At 44.3% G+C, this 22862-nt stretch overlaps 1 protein-coding gene across 19 annotated transcripts in view; it reads left to right on the top strand.

Moving 5' to 3' along the window:
• Positions 1-22862, top strand: part of DST (dystonin) — a 2190048-nt gene that overhangs the window by 1888905 nt on the left and 278281 nt on the right. For all 19 annotated transcript variants that reach the window (XM_069606170.1, XM_069606155.1, XM_069606164.1 and 16 more), the window contains 3 exons: positions 13542-13703; positions 15517-15687; positions 21435-21601. In XM_069606170.1, the coding sequence (XP_069462271.1) occupies positions 13542-13703; positions 15517-15687; positions 21435-21601 (500 nt within the window). The remainder of the gene's footprint in view (positions 1-13541; positions 13704-15516; positions 15688-21434; positions 21602-22862) is intronic.

The following is a 22862-nucleotide window of genomic DNA, read 5'->3' as shown; positions in this document are numbered from 1 at the left end:
TCCATGATCTCACCTTTTACAACTACGACGATGACACTGAGATCATCCTCAAGATCCCCAACTCCCTGTCTTCACCCCACCCAGATCTTGCATCTTGCCTCTCAGACATACACCGCTGGATGACGAGCAACCACCTCATCCTCCATCCTGGAAAACCCGAAATACTAATTGGTGGCAAAACAGTTCTCTTTCCCCAACCTACCCCTTGCCGCCTTCCTTAGGGCTTGCGCCCATTGCATTGTCCGCAGTCAGAAACGTAGGATGCACCCTTAGCCCAGACATGGCCCTATTTCGCCACATCAATGCAGTGTCCAGATCATGCACCTTCCAACTCTGCATTCTCAATGACATTTTTCTGTCCCTCTCCTACCCCCATACAGTCTCTGCAGTCATGGCCATCATATTCTCGTGCCTAGACTACTCTAATTCCCTCTATCTAGGCGCGCCTGCATCTCAACTCAGAAAGCTCCACAAGATCCAAAACTCTGCAGCAAGGCTTCTCCTCGCACTCTCCCCCAGATAATACATCTCTCCCACACTCAGCCTACTTCACTGGCTACCCATCAGCCGACGGGCCTCCTTCAAAGCCATGTGCATTACCCACTGTGCCATTCATAAGAAAGGGCCTGCTTTCCTACAAATTAAATTCACAGGCTACCACCCCACCCAAATCCTCAGATCAGGTTCTGCATATCTCCTGGTAGTCTCCCCTTTCAAGTTCTCCAAACTAGGAGGAGTAGCCTTCTCCGTCCTCGCACCCACCTTCTGGAACACCCTTCCCCTTGTAGAGAAGGAGCCAAGTATCCCCACCTCAGCCCACTTCGCCCATATTGCCTATATGTTGGGAACCAGAGTGTGAGACACGTGCAGTACCAGTGAAAATACTGATAGCGAAGAGAATCCTGGAAGCAAGGTTCCCACTGAGAAAGCATACTTGCATACGAGTCAGTATGATGGCCATTTGAATGAAATCCCAGAAGATGCAGGACCAATAAATGGAAGAGAAGAAAGGTGACGTCACCATCATTGTCACACAGGGCGAGCTGACGTACATGGAAGAGATGCAGAGACAAGAGAATGCAGATATTCTATAAGGCATCAAGAAAGATAAGTGACATCTTGGGATCAAGATGAAGAAGCTTATGCTGCAGAAACGATGAAGATATCAAGTTATTTTATACGTGTACATATGCAAAGAAACGCAAGCCGACGAAGTATGCTTGAGGCTATCTTTATAGTGAATAGATTGTGGCATGCGCCAATATATATATATATATATATATATATATATATATATATATATATATATATATATATATGCATATAGAAGTGAGTAAAGAATGGATGTTTCCACTAGGTATTATAGCAGAGCTGGGCCAAAGAAAGAAGGCCTCGTTTCCAGTGTGCCACAGTTTAAAAAGCAATTGAATTACAGAGGCAGATCTCAGAAAGGCGAGACTGGATGAGCCAAGAAGGTAAGGTTTTATCAGGCTTGGGTGAGCTGACGTTGGATACAAATCGTGTGAAGGAACGAAATTCCTTTTCAGAAGACATGGACAAAAACAAGGAAGATGTCGGAGGTCTATTACAAAATAGTATTTTAAATACACTAGGCATCGATTTTATGGTCTTCAGTCACGTGGAAGGATGAAGTTGGACTAACATGATGGTCACACCTACACATGAGGGCAGAGGGTTCCTTTACTCCCCTAAATTCTCCAGAGCAAAAGAACACTCCCAAGGCCAAGTTCAAAGCCTTAATTGATAGCAGAACAGAGAGGTGATGATGGATGAATATGCTAATTGGTGGGAAGCTATGGCTAATGACTAGCTCACAATCACCTGGAAGTCCAGTCTGCGTGCTGCTAACGTAGGTGGAACAGTACTGACAGAGGTTAGAGTGCCAACCATTGATAGATGGCCACATTATTAAGGTTCCTATAGTTTGTGTAGCCAATGAGACGTTGTGTATTTAGTGACGTTCATAGTGACCTGTTTAAGAGGAGGGCTTAGTTGCCCCAACTGATATTAAGAAACCTATCACTTTTCTTCACTCCCTTAGACGAGTATGGATAGTATACTTAGAGGTTCTTAAAGAGCCTATCACAATTTCCACTAGCTTTTTGTAGTTTGCCACGTAGGATGACGTTAGTAATACATAGGTTAACGTCATCAATGATTATTTTCTGCTATAAAAGAGTGCTTTTTTTAAGATGCATTGAGAGATCTTATGCTGAGACGTCCATTGATGTCCGTTGTACTCCCTGTCTAGATAATTGATATTAAAACAGCTATCCTTTTGCCAACTACCTGAGTCGTTTCGATTATTGATGTTTGAGTAACTTCTGCATCCCCATCCATCTCAAGGGGGTGTCCAGTCAAAGGACATAAAACAAAAGGATCGAATACAATAGGGTCGAGTCAAAAGGACCGAAAAAAAGGTCGAATGCCTTTTTTTAATGTATATTTTTTTTGGGTTTCCGTATAGGAAAAAAAATGTTTTTTACACCAAAAACTGGGGATATGGGGGACCCCCCCAAAAAAATTCGACCTTTTTGTTTTCGGTCCTTTTGACTTGACCCTATTGCTTGTAGATCCTTTGTATTTGATCCTTTGACCTATAACCTCTCAAGGGTATTGCTACCTCGTCTTAAAGGGCTGGAAGCCTCAAGTTCACCCTCGCTCTCCGCCTCATAGAGGATCACCTGGCTTTTAGGAAGGCCCCCATAATCTGGCTGTTCCCTCCGACATCCTGAACCCCCTGCATCCTTGTCCCACACACATCTGCACCAACCAGCAGTTAGACACCCCCATGGACACGCCCTCCCTTCTGTCTGTCTTACAGCTACCTTGCCTCGTCCCCTTCCATATTTCTGAGCGTGGCCACCTCACACCCCAAATGCCAACCCCATGCTGAGGACACAAGAAAACTTGTACAAGATAAGAATCATGATAGTGTGGCCTGTATTGCACTCAAACGGCTCTAAGGGTGTGCAATGCATCACACTTCAATGCACCTTTAGGTCAAGAACTTGGAACATTTTGGAGAAGGATAATTAGTTGCATTTGAATCTTCATTTGTACTTGTCACTGTATGTAACTCTAAAGCATATGAGGGTGGGCATTGCCACAACAACTAGACATGTAAGGTGGGAATTTATTGCACTTGAAGGACGGGGGAATGGCAATGTCTCAATTTAAGATCCACTCAGAGGGTGGGTATTAATTTATAGCACTTAGATCGTATGCAAGACTAAGCACTTCTCTTTGTACCTAGATGGAATCCAGGAGGTAGACAATGTTGAATGTACAGCTAACCTATTTATTCCTTTCGCACATCACACCTTTGAAACTTAGCCAAAGGCACAGCCTCACTCCTACACACATCTGCACTCACATATAACACAAATACAATTGCACAACACCTCTGCCATAAGAATGAAGCTACCATTCATGACAAAAATTCAAACTGCACCTAAACACAACCCCGCCTTGTTTAGTTCCTTTCTGCCCATCCGCATGCCATTCTGACATGTGGGACTAACAGGGTCTTGGCCACCCTCTCATAACTTTCATGGCCAAAATGCACACGCGCATTATAGCACCTCCCAATTTTCCCATATTTTGGACTTTGGTCCCTCTGGGGGCGTTCCGCCACCAGCGCGTTGGGACCATAATTATGGTGAAAGGCGCTTTACAAATGACAAAATGAATGAATGAATGAATGAGTTATATTTATATGCATTTAGATGTGCTTTTATTTGCTTATAGAGTTCAAGCAGTTTCTCAATGAATTGCAAATGATCTGAAGTAGTGGTTATGCGGATACGCTGTGAAAGAATAGTGGTAAAAATGTAAACACCATCCTTCTATTCTTCAGCAGGAAGACCAGAGTTCCACGTTCTCACTTTTAGCACTATGGATCAAACCTTAAAGATCAATGCTCTGTTCCTCACTCCTCACACACCCACCAAAGTGAAGCGAGAATGAAACCTCCTAACATTCTCCAACTGTAGAACTTTGTACGGAATGGTACAAAGCATGATATAGAAACTTGATTATGTTGTTTTGATAGTTTGGGTAAAGACGTTCACTTTTTTCAGTTTTCTTCTGCAAAGGTCAAGTACATCATTGTTCTGTCCAAGCCCTATATACATTTATTTTGTCATGGTAGGCCCTCATTTTTTATTTGAAACTTAAAGCCAAACACTTCGATAGACCAAGTTTTACTTACGTCTGAACCTGCATCTGTCTGGTATATTTGACAGTTATCAAATTTAAATTAGCATGTTGTGTCTGTGTGTTATATTTGATCAATTTAGGTCACAGATTGACAAGCAGATTTATTTACAGGACAAGTATATTTGTCTAACATCTTGTCCCTTTAACAAGTTGATTTTGTTTTAAAAATCCACACCCCTCGATATATATTCAGCTATGCAAGCCACCGATGAAGGTGGTCAGGGATCATTATGCTGCAATGGTGGAAGTCACGCTAAGATTCTGCGTCATCCTCCTGGGAGAAAAGGTTTTGGTTTTATGTGAAATGTGTAGCTTTACAGATTGGGAGCCTGGGATCATAAAGTATCCAGAGAGATACAGAATCACTTAAGTATGTGGGCAGTGTAAGGGAGGCATGTTATCACAAGTATGACACAGACACAAAAGGTACAGTTGTAAAACCTTTATTAATGTTTCAATGGGGTTGGAGAAATTCCTTCTTTGCCCTATAGCTAAAATTGGATTACACGGGCCAGTCAAATAATAAAGAAGGTTCCATGTCATTTCATCGTGGGATGTTTTTTCGCTGGGTTTTTTACCGCAATGTTTTTTACGAAAAAACCCATCAAATAATTTTTTCATTATTTTTGGTGGTTTCCCTCTCCAACCCCGCATTTTCTTTAATTAGTATTTATTCCCAAACACCCACACCCCATATAAATAATTTACTAATCCCCCCTAAAAAATTCGATGGTTTAAAAAAAAAAATCATGGCTCAAAAAAACTGCGAAAAATCATCCTGCGATGAAAGGACGTCATACCATAAAGAAAACAGTCCTAGTTGAGTTTGTCAAATAAAAATGGCCTATACTTACTCAAACCTGATGCCTGCCCTAAATCTTGTACAAAAAGTGTAAAAAGGAAAGTCAGTGTTCAAATATAAAGAATAAATGTGGCTGAGTCAGCTCTCCTCCCCACGTCAGACAGCACAGAGTAATGCGGTCCCTGTAGGCTAGATGACACACTCTGGCTCAGGCGCTTAACACAAAGGCAGTTGAAGATGTAGATCGAGACCCGCCTGGCCTTCCACGTTAAAGTCTTACTTTCCAATTTTCACCACACAGTCCCCCTCTGTCGGGCTCAGACCTCTTAAAGCAAAGGTTCACGTATGACCCCCTCTGTCAGGCTCAGACCTCTTAAAGCAAAGGTTCACGTATGACCCCCTCTGTCAGGCTCAGACCTCTTAAAACAAAAAACTTGCATAGGTTCCCTTCCCCAAGCTTTTTTTACCTTCTTTAGGGGTTCCTTTCCCACGCCTTCGGCCTCCCTCTGTCGGGCTCGAACAGTTTCCTGATGCCGAAGACTTTCGAATGTGCATGGCTTTTTTTCGACAGACCTCCGCAGGACCACTTTGACTTAAAAGCTTTCAATTCACACTCCTATGTTTTCTGCCCAGTGCCTTTTGATATGGGTAATTCACTGTATTATGCACCAAAGTTCAAAATTCACCTTTTTACTCTACCCTTTTCTCTGGGTCAATTTCAATCACCTCGCTTTTACAGTTCCTTCACTTTATTGCTACAAACTTTTCACCTTTCACAGAGACTTCCGAGTGGGCTACTTCCTTTCGACCGGACCACTCCTTTACTCAGTATCGTTATTTCAAGGTTCATTCGCAGGTCTGCCTTTCTTTGCATCTCATCCACACGTGTGCAGCCATCAGTTATGCGATTTAATGTTGCACTTCAATCTTTCCTTAGCACACACTAGTCTCTCATGCCGCTTGTCAACTTACAGGCTGTGTGCATTTCTTTCTTGTCTTTACTATCTTCCAGTTTACGAGTTAAGGTTAGGACCACAGGCTTGGCCTCGCATCCCCAACTCTGCTGTTCACCTGGGAGGGTCGCTGGTGTCCTTGAAACACAGTGCAGCCTTCTTGTTTGGGATTCATCCTTCTCCACGTGCCTTTCGCATCCTTTTTGAGGTAATAACCTCCTGCAGTGAACTTCTGGGGTTCTCCACCCATGGCTCTCATCCCTCGGCCCGTTGCTCTGCTCCAGTAGGTTCGCCTATACCCCGGATGTTCTGCTCTTACTCGTGTTCCACCTTGCTCACTGTGTCTACGTTCCGCCTTTTATCCGTGTGAGGAGACCTTATTGGCATCAGTTGTATGCACTTAGAGTCAAGTGCCTGACTTTGCCTGACCCAATTAGCGAGACATGTCCAATGCAATGTGTCAGAGTTAGCATTATTACTCTGTCACCCTCCTCCTCGGCCCAGTGTTTGTGTGGAATGATGGGAAAGTGGGTTGGGACATCGTAAGATCATAGGAAATAGGAGAGATCATGGGTAAGAAAAAGGCAGGAATACTGCGTCTCGCCGCTGGCTGCCTCACCCCCACCCCCCGAAGACCCCTCACCCAGGTGCTCCTCCCACACTGGTCCACCCCCAGGGTCTGAATCCAAAGGCGATGGTCGTACACTGGGACAGTAGTTGAAAGATTAAAACATAACAAGCAACCCCAATTAATACATTTTTGTTGGAGTAAATATGTTGGTAAAAATCCTGAAATTGGCACATACTGCTTTTTGTTTTTCATATTTCAAATATGTTAAATTGCTGCATTGGATCAAGGTTTGCAGAAATGTTGCGCATTGTCTCGCAGAAGGTTTCCGACCCTTTCAGCCATCCCACCAGAGGAATGTGCTTCTCCAACTCCCTGTCAGGGCAAGGCCGCTCTGGCAGGTGTGAGTGTGATTAGTGGAAGGGCCCAAACCCACCAAGCACTATGAATGTCTAGATCTTTGCATCAGTATGTCTTTATTCAGCAGAATTAACCGTTCTTTTAAAACAAAGCTCTGGAAAAGCTGTGCAATGATTGGCAGCTGAATGGCCACTCTGCCTCCAATCATTGTGCAGGAACACTCTGGTAGACAGTCATTGCGGTGAAAAGAACGTCTCCTTCTTCCTGCGTTTTCCGGAGAATGGGATTGAATCGAATGATACTCTGCAGAATACATTTATGATCCGTTATCCATCAGTACAGTTTGACCTCTGCCCACAACGCCAAGTGCACAGGGAGTCTCGCCATCAGGCGCATCACTTGGCCACGGGCTATTTGCTCTGCATGGCCCTGATTCATATTGCCATTATAAAATGCTTCTGTGAATTAGGACCCAAGTATTTGCTTGTGACTGTGAATCCCCCGATCTGGCATTACCAATACATGGGAAAAGAAGCAGATGCCCCCCTTTATCCATGCCCCCCTGCAGAATGTACCTGTCTGATCTTCACTCGCTGGAATGCCCTCGGCAACATTAACTGGCAGTGTTTGGTCAACTAAAATCCTCTCCCTTGGGATTTCATGGGGAAACATACATACAATCCCACATTTGCACAGGGATAAGGAGTGAGATGTGCAAAAATCTGAGTAATGGTGGTTTACTGGTTCAGTCCTTCTAGTTTGGGACCACAGTGAACGTAAACATGTTGGATCAATCTTTCTCAATGTTTTACCAAGGCGTCCCAATTTATTGCATCTAACATTAAACTTTTCCACCGGGAAAAGGTCTAGGATAGCTCGGTGGGTTATGATCCTGCTGCAGAGATCTGTTTGTCATAGGTTCCGATCTTAACCGTACTCAGGAACTCTTGCTTGGTGTTATAAATAGTATTATTCTTACCCAACACGACCGAACTTTGCAACGAGTGGAGAAAGCGCCATCTAGTTTTAAACGTGTGTTTTTCGGGTTATGCACGGGTCTTCGGTGATAAGGCTCATTGCACTTGGATGTGGGTCCTCATGGTAGCAAAGGAGATTTCTGTTGTGTGGGCATGATGCCAAATTAAATGAACCCACGTTTATTTGTGTAGTGATTACTGACACGGTTACATAGAAATGTAAACCACTCATTTCTTTTGCAATTGAATGACACTTATTTTATCGGCCTTAGAAGAACGATAGGATGGTCCACGCACTGGTATGGGAGCCCCTGACCTGCACATCAGCCATATTGCTGCAGGGAGCAGCGCATAACCCGAGGGGGCTGTCCATGTCTTTCGTGCCATCTCGGGATTGCACAGCCGCGGTTTCCCGCCCGGGTCGATGTTCCCTGTCTCTCCTTATAGGTCAGGGTGCTCATAAGGGCCATTGATATACGGAATGCTGCTCGCTGTGGCTCCGATTTCTTGTTTGGAATGTGCACACAGGGTCTTGCACTTACTCCAGCCTGCAGGAGCTGAAGGTCGGTGCAGGCTTTAAACGGCACCAGCCGACCCCGTGTAAACTAGGCTCGGGTTTCCACAGCGCTCTCTCGCGTTGTACAGTACGATGCTGGCCATGAATATGATGCCATTCAAAGAAGTACTTCATTTTTGGTTTTGGTGAGTTTTTGTGGCACAAGGCCCACATTGTTATAAACGAGAGCGATGGGAAAATGGGCCGCTAAACAGAATATCTGGTTGGCATAGCAACCAGCAATGCCACGAAATGAAATGGCCAACTCCCTAACATGTCTTTTTCCAAACTCCATTGCCATATGGCCCAATGAGAAGTTCCCTAGTAAGGTTTGCTCCAATGAGCAGTTTTGTAAGAAGAAGTTGGGCGTGTGGCTTCCCATTTCCCACTGTGCAGTGATTTCATTTTGGGCTATCTGGCACAGCTGTTTGGGCTAGTTTTGACATCATATCTGTTTTGTTTTTTTTTGTCCTACCGAGGCTGCATTTCTACAAACACCCACCCACACAAACCCCCATCTCTCCATCCGCCACCCGCTCTAATCCCTTCTACCCTACCCCGATTAACTCTACCTCTAAAGTTATAAATTCCCACCCCCCATTACGTGAGCTGGTTGGGTTTTGTTTGGGCTATTTTGGGCTACTTTGACAAGTCCTTCAGAGGCTGCTTTATTCTTAATATTTGTGTCTCCAACCAACTTCCATCATCCATGCATCCTATACACAACCACCCTCTACCCTCACGCAGCCTCCTAACACCCTCTCTATCACCCTGACCCTCTATACCTGCACCCACCCAACTGCTAATATCTCTACCGCCACCCACCCGCACTTCCCCCACTCTCTCTACCCCCACTCTCTACATCCACACAGACCCCCCGCTCCCCGCTCTCTACCCCCACTCACTAACCCTACCCAACTCTCTCTACCCCCACCCACCCTACTCAACTCTCTCTACCCGATCCACTCTGCCTACCAATTCTCTATACCTGCACCCATCCTACCCTCACCCTCTCTAACCCCACCAACCCACCCTACCCCCATCTCTCTATCCCAACCCACACTGCCCCTCTCTCTGCCACCACCCGTCCTACCACTTTCTCTACTCAAACTCTACCACCTCTCTTTAACCCCACCACCCTCCCTACACCCTTTATTCCCCGACCCGCCTTACCCTGTCCTACCTCATCTACTCCCCATCTTAACCCCTCTCCCTATCCTCTCTCATCCTTCCTCTCACACTAGCGCTTTATTTCTTACCCTCTCATTCTCACCCTTTCTCGCTCATATTTCCTCTTGCCCGTCATCAGTGGCACCCTATATCAATGGCTTCCCCCGGCCTGCTCTATTCCCCTTCTTATTCTATTGCACACCTGCACCCCTTATCACACCGCTTTTGAAACTTTCCATTCGCCTCCTTGCACCCTGGTGCCTAGACATGAAAAGAACAGCAGGAAACGACGAAACTATTGGCATTGTTGAACTGATGGACACGCATGTGAATTCAGCATTGATAGGAAATAGCTGCCAATAACTAACACACACACACACACACACACACACACGCACACGTTGTAATTTACTGTGTAGATGGCTTGTTTATTGGGTGAGTTTTGTGAAATGCTGTAGAGTGATGCTGTATTGCTATCACTCGCTTTCTAAGAACCTAGCCCCTTCCCGCCCATTCCAGCTGCTTACAGTATTCTTTACAATCTGCAAACAGGACTATGCTTTTTCTAGCAAAAAGAAAAGCCAAGAGAGGGACTTAGATGCAATGAAATATCAACTAAGCATATGTGATAATTGCAAATGAAATGCATGCAGTGTGCTTATTTTTCCTTGCGGCTCTGTGAATGATATATTCGATTATGAGTATGCCCACCTACGAGCACTCATTTGAAATCTAGTTCCTGCTATTACATGTTTTTTAATTAATGTATCTGTCTTTTCTTTCAAAAACATAATGTGCCCTTTGGATTTAATTGATCAGGATTCTGTCTCCATTTAGTTTATCTTTGCGATTTTGTGAAGCAGAAAGCAGGCCCTTTGGGGTTTCAGATCCCAGTATGAAGAGTCAGAGGGTTTTGCTAGGGGAGCGAGGAGCAGAGCGGGTCTGAAAAGTGTTAAGTGCAATTATACTTTAAATGAATCTTAGAAATTCAGTTGTATATAGCACATAACGGGTTACGGTATATTTGTATAGTGCCTAACTGTCATTGTCATGGCCTTGAAGTGCTTTAGGTTGTCTGAGAGGGTTCTACGTTGTTACGTCAGGCTCTTTTTTTAAAGTGTATGTTTTGGTGGACCTATTTTTGATCTTTTCTTTCGGTATGGGGCCTGCCCCCATCCGGATCCATCCCTGGCACTGTGCCCCTGAAGTGCTAGCCAACCACGGAAGCAGGTCCTTTCGTTCGCGTCCTTCTTGCCCTCTTTGCCAAGGCTGATTCATCAGGAGACCTGGGGCCATCATTTTCTGCATGTGATTGCATCCAATAATCATGGCCTAGCAGTTTCACCAGGGATGCATCTTTGCAACACAAGGCTCTCTTGATATTTTGTCGGTTCCATGCAGGTATTGAAAGGGGTGTGAAGACCCGTTGGTTGACTTGACATTTGGTTTGCATTTTGTTAAAAATGGAATGCTTTTTCTCTACATTGGTATTCATATGGTACTGCAGCTAAAGCGTAAGAAAAACAGAAACCGCAAGTCAGAGCACAGTGATCTGTGAAAGATCCAGTCTCCCCCTGCACTCCCCTCCCCTGCATATACATCACAGTGGACAGATCTAGCACCCTTAGGTGCCGGACTTTTCCTAAACGTGCACAGAGATGCTGCTTAAGGTATGGCCAGAGTGCAGAGCTTCCAAGGTCTTGAGAGACAAGTCTACAGGATCCCAGAACGGTTACCTGGCTGGGAAAGTTAATGTGCGGGGGTTCTTTTTTTTAACTAACAGAAAACATTGCAAACTCAAGTAGGAAGTTTTCACTTGATTTGCAGCAACATTTAGCTACAGAATTTCATTGGTGGATTTTTTTCCTGCAGATTTTGAATTTGCACAATGTCTTTGGCCCTGCAAACCAATTGTTGTTTGACTTACTTTTATTTAAATATTTCATTGTGTCTTGTGGGCACAATATCACAAAATTAGGGAAAGCGACTTTGCCCAATGTTCACAAAAGTGAATGTAATTTGAGAACTGCATAACTCGGAATTCGTGTTCTGAGCAATTTCTTTCTGATGGATGGGAGAAGTTGACAAGAGCGATTCCAAAAATCTCCCATGAGCAGGGTTCATCCGGCTACTTCCAGGGAGGAGAGCCGCGCCAATGCTACTGAGCATATGCTGTTACCCTGCCCCGCAGATAACACCTGTGGTCCTATCGATCTTGTGCTGTAGTTTCGGGCACCTATATGTCACCGAGTCAACTCCCTGTGAGATAAATCAATGGCATTTTCCACAGGAATGTGTTTCCAAACACAGGCCACAGGTTTGACTCCTGGTGGCAAGATGTACCCCTACAAACTTCCTAGAAAGATAAAAAGAGCACTCTTGAGCGGGCTAGTTGGATTAGAAACATCTGTTTGTTACAGTGCCACGAGATTGTGGAAGCAAGGGCAATTTAGAAGAAAAAAAATAACAATCACTATATCATTATCGTTATCATTATACATGTCATTGTTATTACTATTAAGTGTAGGTGGAAAGTAACCCATGCTAACCATTATAAAATCCATGAAGGAGTTAAAAACAAAAGCTCTATTTTTGGTACTTTATTTCTTCCCATCAGTGCGTAAAAAGGAGGAGTCGGGTCTTTGTTGGATGAAAACTACCTTCAGGTTCTCCTTGCTCCATAAAATACTATCAACCCCCTCAATAAAATAACAGTCATGTCTTGTATTATATGGTTGGAATGAAGAAAATCAGACGTTAGTCCAGTGAGAATGAAAACGAATACAAGATAACAGTGGTTGAAGAGGTTTATAAAGCTGAGAGCTAGTGGTCAGTACGACCATTGTAGAATGTGTGGCTTTTCCTGTGGAAACATCCATTGCGCTCCCTTTGTTTAGAGAGCGCGTCTCTGGAATGGAGGACCATGCGCGTTGGTGCTCGGTTCCAGGTTTCTGCTGTGGCTACGGTACTAGAACAGGTTGTGACCAGTTGGTTAGGGGAGAACATAGAGAAGTTCCAAGAGCTCGAGGCTATTCACAGTCTCGCCGTGGACCTGCTCTGACACTGAGGCGCCCCTGCCACTTCTGAGGTATGCTCTGCTCCCAGCTGGCCAACACGACACGCCCTTTGTCAAAATAAAAAGCAAACCATTATTGACAACAAAAATACCTGTTTCTTTTCATGTTGAAGTTCAAATGATCAATTATGTTTTAATCTTCCTATAACAATAAGGAACCGTGTCTATTCTCTGTACCTTTTTCACCCATTCTGCCTCCACTTCCACTGATCCCAACCTCTACAAGCACTTAGCCTGTACTGTTTCTCAAAAATGTCTCAGAGGGCGCGACAGCGCATGCCCCAGATAACTGTGTCCCCCATGCTATCGGGACATGTCACCCTGCATAGTTATTCCAATATACCTTCTTTCTAGGTGGATATTCTCCCTCTTTCCGAATGTGCTCTTCATTTCTGTGGTTGTATTTTCACAGGTAATTCTTAGCCATCAACAACCTTCCTAACTAGGTGTTCTGCTGGGAAATGCATTTGAATACTCGGAGGTTGAGGACATTGGTGACCATAGAATATTTGCAAGTGGACTTTGGAGATGGATTTTGAAGGAATACCCACTTATCCACAGTCACGTGTCTACCATATCAGAATTGGTGTTAAATGAACTTAAGGGCCGTTTTTAGATGTGTTAAAGCATGAACTTGCATCATTGATAGGATTGGAGTGTGGCTGTGACCAGGCTCTTCCCCTAGCTCCCTTCTTGCGGTGTGCTGGGGGCCGTGCATTTGTAGGTCTGGTTTACATTTATATGCTCTTTGCAGAATGTCATTGACACTTATCCCGCTGCATGCTGTATTATTAGGAGTGCCTGCTCTGATCATCAGCTCTGCTCTTTCAATTGTAGGTTTTCCAGAAAGAGGAAATTGAACCCTTGCACGTTCGTCTGCAGGAGGTGAATTGGTTGGGTCAAGGCTTAATCCAAAGTGCTGCTAAAAACACGGACACGCAGAGCCTTGAGCGTGACCTCGATGACGTGAACACCCGCTGGAACACTCTCAACAAGAAGGTGACTAACTTCCGCTGTATGAAAACATGCCATATTTACATCGCATGTGGGTGGCGTACGATCAACAAGGGCAGCTCTGCCGCTGCCGGGCTTGCCACTCCTTCATGTTGTGTGGCATTTTACCCTCGGTGTAATTGTGGAAGGCCACGCACTTCGCATGGCCTACAGCAAACTCCCCAAGGTTATTATGCCCGTCATGGTGCATGCTGGACAGCATGACTTGTCGCTCGTTTAAGGGGAAAAGCAATGTTTTTAAAAATGCAAATATCTTTGTTCTCTGCAGCATGTAAATATTGCATTCTGGTTATTTACTTTTAAAATCAGGTGACTCTGAGTCATGAACACTCCTGTGACCAAAACGTGGATGCCTGGGTGCCAACGTTTCCATGTTGGCAACGTATGAGTGAACTCAGTTCTGAGGGCAATGAAAATGTTTGGGCCAGTTTCCTTTCTGTGTGCGCTTCCAAGTGTACCGGATATTCCATAAGCACTCTTATATAGCATATGTATATCCAGAGCATTTTGATTCCTCTCTGTTTACTCTCCCTTTCACTCATTTTGTCAATTTTCTTTTGTTTTTGTTGTAAATGTTTTGTTATGCATGTTCACCTTATAATATGTTGTAAAGCTACCTGACTGCTATGAGTGGCTTTGTAAAAGAGAGCCATCCAGTGCAGACAAGCACATCATGCAGGAGACATGTGTATGATGAATGACATGTTAGTATGTGTTTCTGTCCTTGTGTTCCTTCGGCATGGAGACAGGGGGACCACCCCCAGAGAGGTGATCTAGTGCGCCCCGATCTCTAGGAGCTTGATATTGTTACTCGTAACATATAACACATATATCACCTTCTAGAGAGTAAAGACTGGTGGGTTCTTCAAGGCTCATCTGGGGAAGCATTTATGGGGCTGTATTACAGAAACATTGCACTAATTAGCACAATGGCAAACATGGACATAGTGTGAAAACCCGTCCTTTCAATGCATGTTTGCACCATTGCAATGTTTTGTCTTACTGCTAATACCATGAACAATTGTGCTTGCACTGGTTTAAAGTTTCTGTAATGCGGCCACTGTTGGCACATATAAAAGGGATAGAAAGTTACAACCCTGACCGAAGCGCGGGTTCTAACATAAGCGCTGGGCATTAACAGGCTGATAATGCCCCCATGTGATGGTTATATTGCTATTACTACCCGGGCATGTTGTATTGAGGTACTAATAGTGTTTTTTTCACAAGTTGAGAGACAACATGTTTGCCGCCATTTCTCAGCTCGCGATAAAACTACAAAGAAATGCCCACCTTGATTCGGGGAGAAGGGAACTACACGTAGTCCCTTCTCCCTTTCCACAGCAGCCATTCAAGAGTCAGAGATGTGCCAGGAACATTACTGTTCCTGTCATCTGCAAGGCACAAGGAAGCACAAGGTAACTGGGTAGGGGTGCGGGGGCCTACATTTATGGAATAGGGGTGTGGGGTTGGGGGTATTGAGATGCGGGAGCACAGGGGAGTGCACTTACCTGATTTCCAGCAAGGGAAAATGGCGGCCATCCGCTCTGAGGAGACTTGGAACGGGTCTTTACTCTTTGGTAAAGATCCCGTTCTCAGCCCCCCATTGGCTGGGAGGCCCCCACACCCCGTCGCCGGGCACTCACAAAGCAAATTACTTTATTTACTGTATTGGGTATAAAGGTCTCTTGTTGTTTTAGGATTTCCTCTGCTGACGTTGAGGACATGTTTATTACTCTTACACTGGGTCCATCAGTCGCGCTGAGGGGTTTAAAGCTTGTATTCCATTGCTCTACTGTAGGTGGCGGAGCGGGCAGCTCAGCTGCAAGAGGCGCTTCTCCACTGCGGCAGGTTCCAGGATGCCCTTGAATCACTCCTCTGCTGGCTCACCGACACCGAAGAGCTCATTGCTAACCAGAAACCACCATCTGCGGAGTTTAAAGTGGTGAAAGCCCAGATCCAAGAACAAAAAGTAAGCCAATGTGCATGTCATTTTCAGTGGAATCCTGTGGCTTGTGGTCTCTGTGGTGTCGAAATGTGTGACTGTTTACTCTGAGTTGAATTCCATTCACTTTCTATGCATGTTAATATACAACAAAGGCTTTGCAGCGCTCTTACCCCACCACAGACCATTGCTTTCTTACATTAGTTTGGATTTTCCCCTGTGTAAGTACGTAGGTTTCAGTAACAATTTTTGCCAGGAAGTAATTTCTTGTAGAACTTGCCACTGGAGGTCTCGGGTGCCTCCTAGACCCCAATTTTATATCTGGCTTTGCCATATCGGTATGCAGGTTTCGTTTTTGGAGAGATAATGAGACCGCCACCTGGCAACCCAGTGGCGGATCCCGTGTCTGTTGCTATCCCTGTCGCATGGCAATAGTGCAAATTAGGATATACCACAATAAAACCAGGTGGTTTTCCTCATTGCAGCCGCAGTGCACGGGAAATTGGCATATTTTGGTGGACGTGGACCGTGTGAGGCCCTTCAAGGGCCTGCTTATGTCGTGACAGCAGTGACAAAAAGACAAGCAGTTCTGCAGTGTTTTGTTAGATAAAACACCGAGCTGTACTGCACAACTCTCCATTCCTAGGCAATTTATTTCTGTTTAATTTGGAATAAGTGGGGCAGTTTTTATTCTGAAAGGTGCTTTGTCAGTTTTCAGCATCATCTGTCTGCCCCATGGTGCCCTTTAACACTGATGGCAACGTGTGTCTATTCTGACAGCTCTTTTAACGTACGTGCACATATAAAGTGACAACTTTCTTTTTGTTTTAATAATTTCTTATATGTTTTTACTTTGAGTGCTTCTTGGTGCCTGTCCAACTGCAGGGGTTCACAAGTCCCAAGCCTTCCCCTCTATAACACAATATCAGGGCAATCTTTTATGTAGTTCAAGATGCCTGATCTGGGGTGTCCGAAATGCCCCAAGATATATTGCGTTTATAAATATGACCCCTTAAAGCAACAGGTGGCAGTTGTATCTATGTGTATATACTATGGCAAAATTGCCGAAATGTCTGCACCAGAATGGAAGGGCTGTAGCCACTCAAGTGAGTAGTGATTGCATTTGTGAGGGTAAATAACCTCTAGAAGGACTTAAAAGGAGATGCTGAAGGCCAGTAACAACTATGGTGGTTGATACGATGCTCGCACGCATGCTTACCATGCCCAGATGCATCAAGCAGACACTCAGAAGCCTGCAGCTATACCGGTGATGAAAGGCGAATATGCAGGGCCTAATATTTAGACGTAGCCGCTTCATGAACTAAGTCCATGGAAGTTGGACATATCTTTCACAGTCCCATCAGAAGCAAAGGGCTGAAGCACAGAGGCGTCAGTTACAACCCAGAGCAAGGAGAGGGCTTTAACGTAAGCTCTGGGGCATTACCTGACTAATAATGCCCCCCTGTAAGGGTTATATTGCTATTAGTACCCAGGCATGTTATACCGGGGTACTAATAGTGTTTTTATCACAAGTTGAGAAACAGCGTGTTTAATATTTCTCTGCTTGCGATAAAACTACAAAAATGTGCCGTCATGCATCGGGGACAGGGCAACTACAGGTAGTCTCTTCTCCCTTTCCATGGCTGCCATTCAAGAGACTGAGATGCGCCAGGAACATTACTGTTGTCAGGAAGTCCAAAGCAAAATTGTTCTCCGTCCATACTAACTCTATCTGACCCTACTACTATCTTTAAGTAACCTACATAGGCCAAGAGAAATGTCTTGTCTGCACCTCGTCTTTTCTTAATTTTCCAATGGACTTTTTATTTGTAGTCTTTCTCTGTGGTAGAAATATTTCTCAACATAATCTCCTTGGATAATCTTTCAGATCAATTCTTATCGTTCTTCAAGAATAGTCTTGGTTTTTGTATTTTTGTATTTTTTCTGGTTCTATATTTACACCAACTTCCCTTCAGGTACTTTCTCACACTCTTGTAATCACTTGTAGACTATTTCCTCTCTTTGCATTCAGGCTTTCCTGAGGTGGGTTTATCTTGACCCTTTTTTAGGCTTTCATAACTTCTTTGTCTTACAATGCCTCTTCTTTGATCTTGTTTATTCAAGATTTGTATATCAGGTTTGTCAATACATATTCTTATGTTAGACTTGCACCAGCCTTCAATTCTAAGGAAATAGCTTTTCTTCCCTTCCTCCCAGGAAACTTGTTTCCAGCCTCTGCTTGTTCCCCATCTGGGTTGCTTAAACCCCTCTGTTACAGGTTTCCCAATTCTGCTTTCAACTGGTTTCTCTCTTGGTATCTCATCCTTAGGACAGGGACGAGTTCCTCTCTTCATATAATAAGACTCTTCCCTGTTCGGGTTATTCGTTACTGGATTACAATTACAATCCCCAAGTGTTAGTGTTAGTTTCTCGCTATTATGACTGGAACAGGTTTCTCTCGTTGTATAATAAACCTTTTCCGTGGTTGGATTATTTGTTACTTCCTTACAACTCCAATTGTACAGTCTTAATCTTATTCTCTCGCCTTTAGGACTGGGATGAGTTTCTCCTGCTGTATAATAAACCTCTTCCCTGGTTGGATTATTTGTTACTCCCTTACAACTCCAACTATACAGTTTTAGTCTTATTTTCTCGTCCTTGAGACTGGGACAAGTTTCTTTGGATTAATAGCGATACCCATGTGGCCTTCCGCTTCTCCCGATCCCCCCTGGTACCTCTCTCTGTGTCAAGGACGATGCTCATTAGGGTGTACTTTATTGTTGCTCTCGCTTGTTGGATTCCCATTCTAGTTTCCTCGTGGGGTTGCTGTTCTACACTTGTGCTGGTGATCGAAAGCCTTCCACAATTCCTGTACCGGCAATCTAGGTGTCGTTCTTTGGGCATCCTGCCCACAATGATGCATTTGTGGTCACACCACCACTGGACAGCTCGTTCTTCTCTCCTTCCTCACAATGCCTTTCTCGCCTCTGTAAGTCAGGCGTCTTGTACTAGCGCTCCCTGCCTCATTGAAAGTCGCGGGTTCCATGACTTCTTTGCTCCACCTCCACAAGGTGTAATGATGTCAGGGGGCTTCCCCTGCACACCAGGTTCTCCTCCTTCTCTCCTACTGGTCCCAGTTAAATATGCGTTTCTTGTTAAAGAGACATCTTCCTTTTCTTTTACAAATGGATTCCTTTTTTAATTGCCTTTAGCTAACATTATAGATACCACATTATTCGTTCCAACAGGTAGTCCTGTGTATGCAGCTGTGGTAGATGGCCCAAGGAGTTCTTCACAGGAACGGGAGCCCTTGTCCCCAAAGGGGAAGTTCTCTCCCAGTGAGGTCCCACTTGCCTCGACCACTAGGGAGGGTCTTGTGGAGCAGGCTCACTTCTCTAACCTCGCAGGGGCGCTCCCTCTTGGGAAAAAGGAGCAAATACCTGCGATTCATCGCAGTATCCTCGAGAGTATACCACACACGACATTCTAAGTTGGCAATAGGTTGCATTTATGTAGTGAGACTTCAAATGGGTATTTAATATCAGTCCCAGGAAAAGCCCAATCCTTGGCTAGACACAGTATGTGAACACAACTCACATCTCTACGTAAGAGGTTTTGGATTATGCAAGAAAACACAGAGAAACCATGCACCGTGTAAAACATAGACCCTCATTTTCTACATTGATAAGCAATCTTTGAAGGCCCTTCCAGATGTCTCCTCCCCATAATCCCCAGTCTCTGACCCGGCCTACAGACCACAAGTGCCAGAATCCTTCTCTTTGGAGTTCCGTAGCTCGGGCAAGGATGGAAAGCCAACAGAAAGTAAAGCTGCTGTCAGTGAGATGAATTAGGCATAGCATGCTTCATACTGGTAAAATGCCTTGACTGAATGGCTATTAACCCTTTTTATCTGCCAATCCTGCAACAATCCAACATTGAATTGTGTTGTCTTGTCTAACAAGACGAGGATATCTTTCTCATTGTGCAGTTGATAGGGGTCTCTGAGCCTCGCCACTCTACTGATCTATTTTTGGTTTTATAGAAGGAAATGAATTCAAGTTTCGCTAACCTACCAGAAGGTGAAATACCCATGACATCTGTCATATTTGACCGGCCAGTAAAAAGGGGCTTTCCCTGGCCGGGACCTTGCCCATAGTATAGTCAGGAGTACGGAAGGTGGCAGCAACACTGTACAACAGATCAGATGCATCGGAAAGTCTTTTTCTTCACTGGAGGTGGATTGCTTCATCAAAGTGAAGAGGGTGTCACAGTTATGCTGCTATTAAACTCACGGAACGGCAATCAGCCAAAGGCTGAACTCAGATTAGTAGAACACCATTGCCCCTTTCCCACAGTAAATGACCACTTTTACCACACAGCAGTCTATTTTTACCACTTTAGATGTGGGCACACAGGCAATCATACATCCATTAGCATACATGCAGGACATCAGCCTCCCATCTCCTGATCCTGGGTCCACTGAAAGATCATGGCAATACAGAAGGATCGGGCAGGCAAGTGGCCCCTGGGCATAGATTAAAAAGGCACATAGTTGAGGCAGGGTGGGATATCAGGGCTGATACAGACCTGCAGCTGCGCTCTGGCAACCACCGGGCCTGAGCATGGACTACCGATAACCAACAGAGAATCTTTCCAGCTAGCTAAATGGCAGTGGAAGCCAGGTGGCTAAACACCTTTACTTTTGGTGACAGAAACATCCAGCAGTGGGTTCATGTAAAGGGCTGCAGACTGACAAAGATACAAGATTTCAACTGACATGATAATTTGGATGGGGACCGCAAATGGGGATGACCAGAACATATAACCAACATGTTATGTTTTCCAGTGGTAGGGAAAAGCTAGCCACCTAGGGGTGAGCTAATAAATACAGCCAAAGCCAAAATTCCCTGAATATTCGGGGAATTCAGGATTTGGATAACATGGTAATTTTCTACAAATTCGGGTCGCTGTCTGGGCTGAATCTATTGACTTATTTTGGCAAAGATCTGTAGACGACTTTAGGCTCGAGCCTGAAATAAATGTGTAAAAATAAGAGAAAACCCCTACTGCTGAAGCGTCAACCTACCCCTTGCCTCTAGGATTCCCAGGAGTAGATACAGCAGAAAGGTTATCTTCAGCTATGTATTTGCAGCAGATGGTAGTCTTTTTACTATGCTTACTGTGGGTCCCTAAAAATACTACACTTTATACTGAGTCTCAAGCTAGAGTTGACATAATAGAAATAATGCCTCATGCTGTAAAGACATAGCAAAAGGCAGCACTTTTATGTCCACTGTGGGGAGGTGTGGGACAGTGAGAGGAAGCAGAGTGAAGCAAAGGTAGTTTAAAGGTGAGAGCAGGACTTTTTTTAAACGCTCTGCTGCCTTGCCATCAGCACATGCCTCATCCTCCTAGCTTTAAAAATGAAACAAAACCAAGGTGAGGCTCCCGAATCCTAGTACAAGCTTGTGGTGGGATTTGGGAACCTTCAGTGACCCGCAAGTATTCACGTGCATCTCTGGTTTCCATGGGTAGATACACAAATATTTGTGAATCACTTTAAAACAATGACAGCCATTTTTATAGCTGGCCTTGCTAGAAATTAAACGAGCAAACTTTTGCATTGCTCTGAACTATCCATATAAACAGGATTATTTTACTGCGATCACTGCAACACAAAAGAATGGTTGCAAAGTTGCAGGGAGGCCATTTGCATGCTGCATGCTGGTGCAGGTGCTTCCTGGAACTGAAGTTGTTTATTGTTTAATTTCCAGCTGCTGCAGAGGTTGCTTGATGACCGCAGGCCTACTGTCGAGGTCATTAAGCGAGAAGGAGAAAAAATTGCAGAGTCAGCAGAACCAGCAGATAAAGAAAAGATCTTGAAGCAGCTGGACACCTTAGGCCACAAATGGGACGTGCTACTGAAGAAGGCTGAAATGAGGTATTTGAAGTCGTTTATTTACTCTTGCCATTTTCTCTGTTCAACTAGAACCAAATGCAGACTGGTAGTGACTGCTACGGGGCAGTACATTTCTCTTAACGATATGGAGAACTCTGTTAGCAAAAGCCACGAAAAGTGTAAATAGTAAAAGATAACTAATTGATAAAAACATGAACTGAAAACAATATATTGCCGAAAAAATGGCGGATATCACGTCCATGTTGTGGTATGGCAGCCATTGGCTTTGATCCATCAGTCAATGGGTTTTGAGAAAGGTACAAGGTGGAATTATTCATCATGCTGGTGCCATTTTAACTGGAAATGGGTGTCCACTGCTTTTGTATTTTTGCAGGGAGACAATGACCCCCGTTTATCAATTTGCCACAGTTTTGCCATACATCTGTGTAGTCCGTGCTTATATAGTCTGGTGGGTCCAAAATACGGAGTTTTGTACCTCACAGGGTGTTTTCCAAGTGGATAAGTCCACGTGTTTAAGACCGCGTCTTCCTATTAGCCACTAAAAGGTTTAAAGACCACGGACATGCGCTCTGATTCACTTGGAAAATGCTTTCTGAGGACCTCCACCTAACAAGTCAAATCGACTGGTATCGATTTAAGCATGTAATGTTCAAAACACATATCTGCAAATGAGTAAACACATGGATATAGGATACCCCTCTTAACATACTGCCATGAGGACTGGATACAGATTTTTTAAAGTTGTTTTTTAAAATCTTTTGCAAGGTAATACTCTCATTTTACACTAGATCTGGACGTCCCAGCCTAAGCACCTTTCTGGCCCTAAGAAGGAGGAAGTGTAATGAGCACTGTGTTACATGCTTCCAGCAACCTGTCAGTAGCCTTGACATGGCGTCCAGTGTGAGGAGTTACCTCCCCAGACGATCCTTAATTTGATGAAGTCACTCCAAAGGAATTATTACAACTTTGCCTTCAACGATTTGTTAATGGGAAGCACAAGGAGAATATAGCTGTCTTCTATGGCTACACAGCCTCAATTTGAGGCATGTATTTCATGATATCATTCCAATAATATCAGTGATCCTATTCCTGTGGCAGCCTAAGCTCGTTGCCTTTTATCAGACCATTTTGATGTGATGGCTTCCTTTTCAGAGGATAGGAAGGCACTAGCCTCCACATTTAAGAATGTATCAATCGTAGCTAAAACGTCGATCAGTTCTGTTGGTCTGCACATTCGATTATGTGTAGTACAAAGAAGAAAACCTTGACCAAGGGCCTTTTT

Source organism: Ambystoma mexicanum, chromosome 4p (assembly GCF_040938575.1).
Source record: "Ambystoma mexicanum isolate Mex_15411 chromosome 4p, UKY_AmexF1_1, whole genome shotgun sequence".
NCBI classification, from domain to species: domain Eukaryota; kingdom Metazoa; phylum Chordata; class Amphibia; order Caudata; family Ambystomatidae; genus Ambystoma; species Ambystoma mexicanum.
This window is presented reverse-complemented; position numbering and strand designations above follow the sequence as displayed.